Source organism: Thamnophis sirtalis, unplaced genomic scaffold (genome assembly GCF_051295495.1).
Source record: "Thamnophis sirtalis isolate CommonGarterSnake01/CBP01778 unplaced genomic scaffold, rThaSir2_p1.2 scaffold_10, whole genome shotgun sequence".
Classification (NCBI taxonomy): Eukaryota; Metazoa; Chordata; class Lepidosauria; order Squamata; family Natricidae; genus Thamnophis; species Thamnophis sirtalis.
Window position 1 is genome coordinate 54827124 of NW_028261390.1, and position 12427 is coordinate 54839550.

General features: G+C 41.9%; 1 protein-coding gene across 1 annotated transcript in view; it reads left to right on the top strand.

Moving 5' to 3' along the window:
- Positions 1-12427, top strand: part of SLC2A9 (solute carrier family 2 member 9) — a 41733-nt gene that overhangs the window by 16384 nt on the left and 12922 nt on the right. The window contains exons 4-7 of the mRNA XM_087724640.1: positions 2013-2137; positions 6717-6862; positions 7316-7448; positions 9564-9751. Of these exons, the coding sequence (XP_087580766.1) occupies positions 2013-2137; positions 6717-6862; positions 7316-7448; positions 9564-9751 (592 nt within the window). The remainder of the gene's footprint in view (positions 1-2012; positions 2138-6716; positions 6863-7315; positions 7449-9563; positions 9752-12427) is intronic.

Consider the following 12427-nt stretch of genomic DNA (forward strand, 5'->3'; position numbering starts at 1 on the left):
AGTATTTATTTCTCAATAAATCCAACAAGAATGTCCTGATATATGAACCCATAATTCTCCTAAAACCAAGTGCAGTAGGATTGGTTTAATATCCTATACCAAGAGTAGACAGTATCTCTCACATTTTTCCACCAACTATTATTTAGATTGACATTGGAAGTGTTAAATAGAAATATTAGACAAGATATAGAAATTAAAGTTATGGAAATAAAAAAGGAACAATATAAACTACAGGCATTCATAGATGTTCACACACACACAGAGACCTATTTTTCTCCCACTTTCCCTGGGTCCTTGAAAAGGAATGGCATCTTTTCTCCATCCCTATTTTTAATAAACCCTAAACACCCCATCCCCATGCAGTCTTTTAGCTACTATTGTCCCACCTTGCTTCCCCTCCCCTGAAAACAAGGCTAGGGAAGAAAGCTGGGAAGAGGGAATCTAATGGGGAGGGAAGAAGAGACCCACACAGATCCCTCTCTGAATAGCCTCCCAGATTTCAACTGATTTCCTCTCCAATATTCTGATGAACAGACTCCACCTCCCCCTTTTGAAACTCTGGACCTCCATGCTTTTATTTTCCCCATTTATTGGCAGAAATTGGATTTTTATTGGGTCTTCCCCCCACCCCATGTCAAAAGGAAAGACACTTGGGCTTCTTCTAGAAGCCCCCCTACCATTTTCCCTGCTTCCTACCCTCACTCAATCTCACTTCGGGACAGAGGAGTGTGCGCTGGAAATGTATATTGGGGTAATGTGTGAGTGCGCCTTCTGACTCTCCGGCGCTCGGCCTGCAACTCTCCATGATCTTCCAGGCCCAGCTTGCTGAAGAGGGGGTCAAGCAGCCCTGACGCTTCTGCTTCCACCCCACGGCCCAGCCCTCACTGGCCTCAAAGCACAGCACATTTCAAAGACAGCAGCTTGCGTCTGGAGGTGGCAAACAGCTGCAAGAGCTGGGCCAGGCTTCTCCACCATCCAACCATCCAGGCCTCTCCACCATCCAACTTGCCAAAGGGGGCTCTTCTGAGATAACCACTGTCCAAAACCATTAGAAATTTAATTTCGCCGCTTGATTCCTCTATTCTTCAATTTAAATCAATTTTTAAGTTTTTATAGGCAGTCTCTCTTTTAAAACAATAAAGATTCCTCACCAGCTGGAAACACTTTCACTTTCCATTCCTTCCATTTTGCGGCCGCCCCGACCTCATCAGCCTGTGGCTGGAATTTTTGTCACCGGCTTGAAGGTCTATATGGTCTATACTCAAATATTATTTGACTGTGAGAGAGAGCAGTGGAAATTTTTAAGACGCGTGTGGACAGGGATTTATTTGGAATGATGCCACATCCACATGTGTGCCACAGGTGGCATGCAGAGCCCTCTCTATGGGCAAGGGGTGGGGTGCATGCAGGAGGCACATGTGCATGCATGGGGTCACACGTGCACACATGGGGTTCATGCACACGTGTGGGGGCAGGCCGTATGTAGGGGATCACATGCACATGTGTGGGTGGAGGGGAGGGGAGTGCAGGGAGTTGTTAATGCATGTGTGGGGATGGGGTGCACCTGGGTGGTCACATACGCATTGCATTATGGGTGTGCGTGCTTTTGGCACACAGCGACAAAAAGATTAGCCATCACTAGTATAGGGTCTCCTAGTTGAGCTGGGGGTTGGATTAGAAGACTTTCAAGGTCCCTTGAAACTGTTATTCTGAAACACAATTCTGGGACTACTGGTTGTCTACTAATCTACTACTGGCCTACTGCTATCTACAGTATTTTATCCATGATTTTTAACTATCTTTATCCTTTCTATCCGTGGGTTTTTGTTTGTCTGTTTTCCATTGCCTTCTTCTAAGCAATTTGAAGGATATTTGTACACCCTTAATTTTGGCATTATGAGCATACTTTTGACTTACTCTATCTGTCGTGGCAACTTTTAATTATATTATTTTATGAAAAACTGTTTATCTGGCAATATAAAGGAGGTAATAAGTAATTTGTTTCTTTTCAGAAAGCGAACGCTGCTGCTAAATAATGTGTTTGCCATTGTGGCTGCATTGTTGATGTCCTTCTCACTGCTGGCAGGAATCTTGGAAATGTTTATTTTGGGCCGATTCATAATGGGCATTGATGCAGGTATGATTTAATTTGTGCAAGATACTGATGTTTAGTGAATGTTCTGCAGTCCCTGCACTCTAGTCTTTTAACATTTCAACTGAAATAGCTAAACCTGGAAAAATAGGCTGAATTCTTGAGAAACAAATTGTTGATGCATTTTTTCTCATTGATATTTTTATTATAACATAAAATAAGATACAAAAGAAAATATGAAAACAATGGGGAGGAAGGGAGGAAGAAAATTGAGGAATGATTAAGATGATGTAAGGGTTCTGTTACTGCAAAAAAAGAAGATAAGTTGTTATTTCACAACAGCTGTAGAGGGACAAGAACAGGTAATGGCGCAGAAATTCTATATCCATCAAAAATTAAGATCTAGAGGACATTGTTAAAGTTGACTTGATCATAAAATAGTGAATTTGCTAAATAACAGTGATGGGAACTTGATTGTGGAAAGAGGGAGGATGTCCTCTTTCTAGAATAGGGAGATACAACTAGGTAGAAAAATTCCACAAGCAATCTGGCCCCAAGACATGAAGAGACTTAATAACTGAACAACAGAGTTGGAAGGGACCTTGAAGGTCTTCTAGCCCAACCCCTTGCTCATGCAGGAGACCCTATACCATTCCAGACAAATGACTGTTCAGTTGTTCTTAAAAACCTCCAGTGATGGAGCACCCTCAACTTCTGGCAACCAGCTGTTCCACTTATTAATCGTTCTCATTTTCAGGAAATTTCTCCTTAGTTCCAGGTGGTATTTCTCCTTGACACATTTTCATCCATTGTATCTTGTCCTGCCTTCAAGTGCTTTGGATCTGGGTTGACTTCCTCTTTTGTGTGACAACCCCTGAAATATTGGAAGACTGCCAGCATGTCACCTTTAGTCCTTCTCTTCATTAGATTAGTCATACCTAGTTCCTGAATCCTACATCATATATTTTAGCTTCCAGCCTTCACTCATCTTTGTTGCTCTTCTCTGTGCTCTAGAAGTCTCAACATCTTTTTTTGTATCATGATGACCAAAACCTAACCCAGTATTCCAAATGTGGTCTTACCAAAGCAGTATAAAGTAGTACTAAGACTTCATGTGACTTTGATACTATTCCTCTGTTTATATAACCTAGGACAATTGGCTTTTTTGGCAGCTGCACCACACTGTTGGCTCATACCTAAGTGGTTGTCTACTAGGACTCCTAGATCCCTCTCACAGTTATTGCTTTGGACTTGAAGACTTCCAAGGTCCCTCCCAACTCTGTTATTCTGTTATGTTCTAAGATATCTGGAAAAAAATATGAACTATTTTTGCAGTAGCTGCAACTGTGCGTCAAATGTAGTTGAAAGATGATTCCAGGAAATAATTCATAACAAAACTTCATTTATTTGAAGTGGATGGACAGGTAAAATCCATTTTGATCCAAATTGAAGCCCTCTGGGGAATTCAAGTCCACAGACAGCTTTCAGAAGACTGCTGGTAGGCCATTGCAGCAGCTGCACCAGAAAATGGGGAAAAAAAGAGAGAGATTAGATTGAACATCTGCCAAACCAGTCCTCAGTTGCCCAGTTACACTTCCTAGAAAAGCCAAGAGATCATGTAAGTTATCCCATTTCGCCTCACTGTTGCTTAATCTCCATCAGGAATACAGTAGATATACAATGGTGTTTTGTGAACTATTTTAACTACCTAACTGGCCTAAATACAAATTTATTTTATGGAAACAAAAGCAGGAAAAAAAAACAAATTGCAAAAGCCAGTTTATTAAAACAAATGTTAAAAATAAACGGGCTAAGAACTTTAAATGTAACATGATGAAATAGTGGGGAAAATGTGGTCAAAGAGAATTAAATTTACATTGTTATAATTTAGAAAAGATTTTTTTAAAATGATATACTATTAGCATATGGTTCCAGAAAATTTCTCTAGAATCTAATAATTCTTCCAATTTATATTCCAAACATGGGCAGCACGAAGGGTCATTTTATCATGCCTGGTAATATATATATATCAGCATGTTTAGATTCAAATATATTATGATACAAAGAAATTTGGAGATCAACATTCAACTGAAACCAGAATTTTTCTTGCTGAAATTGTAGTCAATTAGAAAAGAGCCATGACTCCCAGACTGGGAATTACAGTATATTATCAGGGCGCAGCTATCACCTGGCTAAAAGATTGGGTAAATTTGAATAACAGAAGACTATTATTACTAGAAGGGCATGACTTACAATTAGGCTGGCATGCCTTCCTTTGGTATGGCAGAAATATGGTGCACAAATATTTCCAGAGGCATTATGTGACGAGTGTGTTGCTTAACATTTGGGCAGGGGGGGGGGGCAATTAAACTACAACATTGAGAGCATGTCTAGCTCTCAATATGGAGGCAATAATATATCCAAATCTTATAAATTGGGGGGAAATTGTATGTTACAAGGATTTTTTAGATGAAAGGGGCTATCTTAAATCCAGACAACAATTGCAGAGTCAGGGGATGGACTTATCTTGGTGGCCGTATTTTCAGATCCAATCAAGGCATGAAATGTCTTTTTGACTGTGAGAGAGAGCAGTGGAAATTTTTAAGAACAGTTAAATTAGTCGAGCGCAGTTTTGTCGTGCCACGCAAAAACATATTAGAAGGCACTAATAGACTGTTAATTCCTCAGGGATGTGACCGCACAGCTACAATTGAGCAGGAAGCAATTCCTATAGGCTCTGACCCACCATCAGGCTGGCAGGAGAATCGCATTTGGTGACAGCCTGAGGTATAAATAGCTGTCAGACAGAGGTAGCCTTGTTCGCACTGTTAGTTTACTTGTTAATGTTTAAATAAATAGTTATTGCAAATTAGCCTCCTGTTGTTCCTCAGTAGCTTGAACCAAAGCACTGGCAACAAGGATTGGGATCAGGTTGCTAAGCACCAGAGGTGGGTTCCTATCAGTTCGCACTTATTCAGTAGAACCAGTTCATCAAATCTACCGAACTGGTTAGAAAAGGTTCCACCAGTGGACCTGGAAAGCAGACCACACCTACAGAAGAGGTTCGAAAATTTTTTGAATCCCACCACTGGTCCTTGGATATGATTATTCTACACTATCATGCTTATATTTATAAAACTCAGTGCCTCTGTGAAAGGTAAGGATGACTACTGCGTTTGTGGTGCAATCAGAACATTGCGTGTGTTGAAGTTGTTTTAACGCAAACCAAAGATGCCTTTTAAAAAACAAGTTTACATCATATTCTTATGCATGCCAGTGCTGTCTGTGAGTAATTTAAGGTGGTTCGGACAAGTGTCGTCGGCATCTTCATATCCGGTCACATGGGCGGCAAGCCACTCCCATCTGGTCACATGGGCGGCAAGCCACTCCCACAAAGGAGGCCACACCCACAGAGTAGGTTCAAACAATTTTTGAAACCCACCACTGCTAAGCACCCACCCACACATACATTGAACAATACTGAGGAATTTTTCCCCCCCTCCAGTCGCTTAAAAAAAAAACATGGCAACAACGCCTAACTTCCCTGCCTTCATGCCGGAAAAGGAATCTTGGGAAACATTCCTTGAGAGGTTTGAATGCTTTGTGATTGTGAACAACTTTGCTGAAATTTCCTCTGAAAGGAAGCAAGGTTATTTCCTGAGTTCATGTGAGCCAGAGATGTTCTCCACAGCTCAAGCCCTAACTCCTCCAGCTCCTGTGCATTCAGTACCATGGCAACTGTTAATCAGTAAGTTAAAAAATCATTATGCTCCGGCACCATCTCGCATAGCCCGTAGGCATGCGTTCCGCAAATGTACACAAGGTGAAGGAGAGACAATTAGCCAATACATGGCTGCACCGAGGAATTCAACCATACACTGCAAATTCCAAAACCTTGATGAGGCTCTCCTTGAGCAATTGGTGTGTGGTGTAAAAGATTCGCGACTCCAACGTCGAGTGTTAGCTCGATCTGAGATAACTTTGCAAATTGCTCTGGATGAGGCTAGAGCCACGGAACAAGAGAGCTGCGGAGATTCAGAGATACCAGGCAGGTTACAGCCAATCCTCATCCTTAGCAGCTGTGAACCAACAATATGAGGGAGGCGGTTCAATGGAGGGTGACAACGATAACATTAGTCGCCGCAAAGCCAACACGGGAAATCGTTGGAATACACAGCTAAGAGCTCCCTCTAACATCGATGGTGTTACCTAGTTTGGTAAGAGCCGAGGTGGCGCAGTGGTTAGGGTGCAATACTGCAGGCCACTTCAGCTGACTGTTATCTGCAGTTTGGCTGTTCAAATCTCACTGGCTCAAGGTTGACTCAGCCTTCCATCCTTCCGAGGTGGGTGAAATGAGGACCCAGACTGTGGGGGCGATATGCTGTAAACCGCTTAGAGAGGGCTGAAAGCCCTATGAAGCGGTATATAAGTCTAACTGCTATTGCTATTGCTATTGCTATGGTAATGAAATGTCTGCAAGTAAACAACCAAGATCAAGAGCACCAAGAATTCCATAGTTTGACTCTGAGATATGTTCTCTTCCATGGGAATCTGTTTGCTTGCCTACAATTTTTCTTTTTTATTAAAAAAAATTTCTTTACCATTTTTTTTTTATTTTTCACAGGGGTATCTCTGAGTGCACTCCCAATGTATTTGAGTGAAATTTCTCCCAAGCAGATCCGTGGGTCACTAGGACAAATTACAGCAATTTTCATCTGTATTGGTGTTTTCAGTGGACAGGTTTTGGGGTTACCTGAGATATTTGGAAAGGTCTGTAATAATTCTGAATTATTTATTCCTTTTTGCACCCTGTGTAAATTGAGATTGAAAGCCCATTAATTAGAAACAGATAAACGATGTCCCGATATTCTTTACTATAATATCTGATAACAAGACTTATTTACAATCTTGTGTAAAGAAGTAGAAGCTGAACAACTTCTGTTCACTTTTGCTGGATAATTTTTGATAAGACATGAGTTTTTTTAAAAAATAAAAAAATCTTTTTACTGTCAATTTTAAGAGAAAATGTAAGAATAGAAACTACATTCATCAGCATTCCTAACTTTACACTTATTGGTGGTGTTGACATTCACAGTAAAAAATAATTATTGTCAGGTTACATAATTGACATTCTTCTGGCTATAGAGCATCTGTTCTTTACTGAACTGTGAATTTTGCTCATGTTAGGCAGGGGGGCCTACTAATTTTCTTGACTGTTTACAGGAATTCCTGTGGCCTTATCTGTTTGCAATGATTATTGTTCCATCAACTCTCCAAGTTGGAGTCCTGCCTTTTCTTCCAGAAAGTCCTCGCTTCCTCTTACTTGAAAAAAACGACACAAAAGCAGCAGAAAAAGGTACTGTCACATTCATATTTTATCTCAATTGATCCTATTGTTCACCTGGTTGAAAAGCAAAGTTCATAAGCACAAATGCAATATTGTTGTGGGTGGCAGTCTTCAGGAGCACTACATGCTGATATCTGGCCTGTAGGGTGCTTCTCCAATCTTTTAGGTTTGATAACATATCAACAACAAAAAAAGCTGTGCCATGTTCAAAAGTTAGCCTTGATCTGCCTAAAGGAAACCATTATTGTATTATGGCATTTTTGCATATTCTCTCCTGCTGGAAACAGTCTTTGTCTATGGAGATAGACAAAGACTTTCTCAGTCACCCAGGTCATGGTTGTCCCAAAGGCAGAATGAGATGTTTAGGCACAGACCCTTGGCTGTGCTTCTGCCTCCAGCCACCCGCCTCAGCCCATTCACAGCCAGCTTTCTTCCTTTGCTGGCCATCCTAAGAGCCAAGGTGGCGCAGTGGTTAAATGCAGCACTGCAGGCTACTGCTAGATCAGCAGGTCAGTGGTTCAAATCTCACCGGCTCAGGGTTGACTCAGCCTTCCATCCTTCCGAGGTGGGTAAAATGAGGACCCAGATTGTTGTTGGGGGCAATATGCTGACTCTCTGTAAACCGCTTAGAGAGGCCTGAAAGGCCTATGAAGCGGTATATAAGTCTACTGCTATTGCTATTGCTATCCTCCTCCAACCATTCTCCATAGCCAATGGGTCCCTGGCCCTCCATCCCTTGTCCTTTGGCCTGGTCCATTTGCCCAGACATTGTTTGACCCTGGCCTTTGGCTGTACAGAAAACAAGATGTGTTCTGGAAAACACAGATTTTCCGGAACACATCTAACCGGTTTGCTGAACTCAGCAAAAAATTAACTACTGGTTCTACTGAACTGGATTGAACCGGCTGAATCCTACTGCTCGGCCCATTGGCAGTGAAGAATGGCCAGGGGTGGGCCAGTGGAGGAGGAAAGCTGGTTGTGAATGGGCAGAGATGGGTGGCTGGAGGTGAAGGAGGCATGCCCAATAGTGGGAGTGTAAAGGTCCTAGACCAGTGTTGGCAAACCTTTTCGGCACTGAGTGCCAAAATGGAAGTGTGCGTGCATATGCTGGAAACCAGAAGAGCAGCTGCCCGATGTACATGAACATGCCGGGAAGATGAACTTCTGGTTTCCGGCACACACATGTGCACCAGCCACCTGAACTTCCAGTTTCTGGCATGCATGCATGCATGCACGAAGACCAACTGGCTGGCACATACCAGAAACCGGAATATCATCTTCCCGGCGCTACATGGTGTGGTTGTCCTATTGTTTGCTTGTTTATTTGATTGATTGATTTCTGTCCAGAGGAAAAACAAAGCTTAAAACAACTAAAAAATAATTTAAATAATGTAACTTTACCTTATATAAACTATAAACTAGCTCAGACAGAAAGGACTGGTAAAAAGAAAGATTGGTTAATTTGCCATTGTCTTCCATAGTTTGGAATAAATATAGTAATTTTTAATAGATGTGTGACCAGTTGAATCTAGTCAGAAGTAAATGTCTTTAGCTTAATTCCAGGAGAAGTAAATATAAGATTGCAGTTTAGATTTGATTGTGCTTCTAAATTTCTACTTACAAGGAACCATCTTAGTTATTATATTACCTGATTTTGCCAACAAATAAAGATATAAAATCATGTTATATTGTTGCATAATATTGAAAAAAGATGTGAATAAGATGTGTACAGTTACAAATATTTAGAAATATGTTGGAAATAGAATATGTAACATAATCGTTACAATATGCTGTTATTTTAAATGCATGAACAAGAGCAGCAGATTTAGAATTTACAAAATTGCAATATGTTGGCCCTGAAATGAAACTTGTAAATATTTGTGGAGTTATTATTGAATAATGTGGAATCACTATTTGCTATTTATTTGAGTAAACCCAAACATTACTGATGAAGCTGATATATTTTACTGAAGGGTCTGTTTTTGAAAGATAAAAAGATAAATGTTTGGTGTAAATTACAATTTGATGTGTAAAATGTGTCATTGATGTACAATTTGGTGTAAAGTACAGTTTCATGTGAATAATACTAATTGTGTATTAATTGTATGAACTGTGGGCTTCCAGCATTTCAGAAATTCCTTGGAAAATCTGACGTGTCACATGAAATAGAGGAAATTCAGAAAGAGAGTCGAGTAGAGAGAAACATTCAAGTAGCATCTGTATTTCAACTTTTGCGTGACAACACTAAGCGGTGGCAGATTCTCACTGTGGTTGTTATGATGGCTTGCTATCAACTTTGTGGCCTTAATGCTGTAAGTCATTATATGAAATATGTATTTAATTATTGCTTTCACAGCCCACCTTTTCTTTAAAATATCAAGTAATTTATAATGGCACTCCCTCAACATCAAAATCTGGAAGATCAGTTGGCCAAGAGATATATGACCTGCTTTTACTCCAGCTCTAAACCACAAATCCTCACTTGCTTCTGTTTGTGTTTTTCCTCTTTCCCCCTCCCCTTCTTAAAAATATATGAACGGCAAATCTGCTATTAACAGAATAATGCAGTTGGACGGGACCATGGATTTTTCCCAGTCCAACCCCCTGCTCAAGGAGGAAACTCTATAGTACCGATCCTCAAACTATGGCCTGCAGGCTGGATACGGCCTGCCAATGCAAAGTATCTGGCCCACGGAGTGGTGGAATTTAGCCCCGCCCCTCGCCCCACCCCTTGCCTTATCTTCCAGAGAGCATCCAGTCCAGCTTTACTTCTAGTTAGTTATTTCACCAATTGAGTTGCACTTCTGATCACACTGCTACTGCCGAAGATACGGCCGAAGGGTTCGGGGGAGGGTCAGCTGACTGAGGGGTGATCTCGTCAGTGAAGACAAGTGATCCAGGGCCAGTGGGTGAGTAAGGGAGGGGTTACTGCTGGCTTGGAAAGTAGCTGCCATCTTGTGAAGTAGAGCTTTAAAAGTCTTTAAAAATGCTTTAAAAACAGCCTTTCAGGATGTTTTTCACAGCCATATGATTCAGGGCTGGTGGGTGAGTAGGGGAGGGGCAGGTACAGAAAGGACAAAGGGAAAATGGACTGCTAAATTGGCCACACCCACCCAGTCACATGACCAACTGTCTGAGGGACCATGAATCAGCCCCCTGCTTCAAAAGTTTGAGGACCCCTCCTCTATAGCATTTCAGACAAATGGTTATACAATCTCTTCTTAAATACCTCACGTTGGAACACCCACAACTTCTAGAGTCAAGTCATTCCACTGATTAATTGTACTAACCGTCAGGAAATTTCTCTTTAATTCTTGGTTAGTTCTCTCCTTGATTAGTTTCCATCCATGGAAACTAAGATGGCTTCTTGTCCTGCCATCAGATGCTTTGGAAGATAGGTTGACCCCCCTCTTCTTTGTGGCAAGGCCTTGGATATTGGAATTCTGCTATCATATCACTTGTAGTTCTTCTTTTCATTAAACTAAAATGGATCAAATTTCTGCAACCGTTCTTCATATGTTTTATCCTCCAATCCCCTAATCATCTCTCTGCACTCTTTCTAGAGTCTCGATATCTTTTTTATAAATTGGATGCAATATTCTAAGTGTGGTCTTACCAAGGTATTAGAAAGTGGTTTTAACACTTCACATGATCTTAATTCCTTCCGTCTTAAGGTAGATTATGATTGTGTTGGCATTTTTGGTAGCTGCAGCACACTGCTGGCTGATACTTAAGTGATTGTCCACTAGGATTGTCCACTTGTGACTGTAGCTTGGTGTTTGGAGGTCCGGTGACAGAGTGAGCATGGTCAACTGGTATCATGCCCACTCAGTCACATGAACCTCCCCACCAAGCCACGCCCACATAACCTGGAATGAAAATTAATGAATTTCTATTCTACCTATTTTCTGCCTAGGCCTGGCCTAATCTGTCAAAGGCCTCCCGCTCTCCCTTCACCACACGACATGTCCTTACTTTCCTCCTGTGGCTGGCTGCCAGGGAAGGCAATCAAGGGCTATTGCTGCCAGCCCACATTTTGCCCCCCTTGTCGTGAGATGCTGGCAGCCACAGCCTCTTTTTTTCTATGCACCTGGAGGTGCTTCTTGTGTTGAAAGATGCAGCGGCTGCAGGCTTCTTGCAGCGAAAATTAACGGAGCCGCTTCGCTTCTTCAACATGCTGCACTGCTGCCCTGTTCCACGCGCCAGCCATGCACGTACACCCCATTGCTTGCTTGTGCCACTCCGCTCTGACTTGCCCAGGCCCATGTTAGCACTGCTGATTTGCGAGCTGCACTGGTTACCAGTCTGGTTCTGGATGCAATTCAAGATGTCACTCATCACCTTTAAAGCCCTGCATGGCATGGGTCCAGGATACATGAACTGTCTCACGCTGATGGGATTGGCCTGCAACACCCACACCAGCAGAGGGGGCATAATGTAGATCCCATCAACCAAGGAATTTTGGCTAGCGGGTTCCAGTAAAGGTCCTTCTCTACCATGACGCCTGCCCTCTGCAACATCTTAACCCCTGAGGTGAGATTGGCTCCCACCATCCTGATGTTTCAAAAGAGCCTCAAGATTTAGCTCTGCCAGATGGCTTGGAAACCCAATGCGGGAACTTCATACTGGAGGTGGTTGATTAATTAAAATCTAATAGCAATAGCACTTAGACATATATACCATAGGGCTTTACAGCACTCTCTAAATGTTTTATTGAGTCAGCATATTGCCCCTAACAATCTGAGTCCTCATTTTACCGCCCTTGGAAGGATGAAAGGCTGAGTCAACCTTCAGCCAGTCAGAATTGAACTCCTGGCAGTCAGCAGTGAGTTAGTCTGCAATAGTGCATTCTAACTATTGTGCCACCACCGCCCATCACACTTCCTCACCCTTTGTGTGTCTGGCTCCCACCTTTCCATCTGGTCTTAATGGTTTGTGATTGTGTGCTATGACTTGTGTGCTATGACTTGACTTTAATGTCTTTTCTG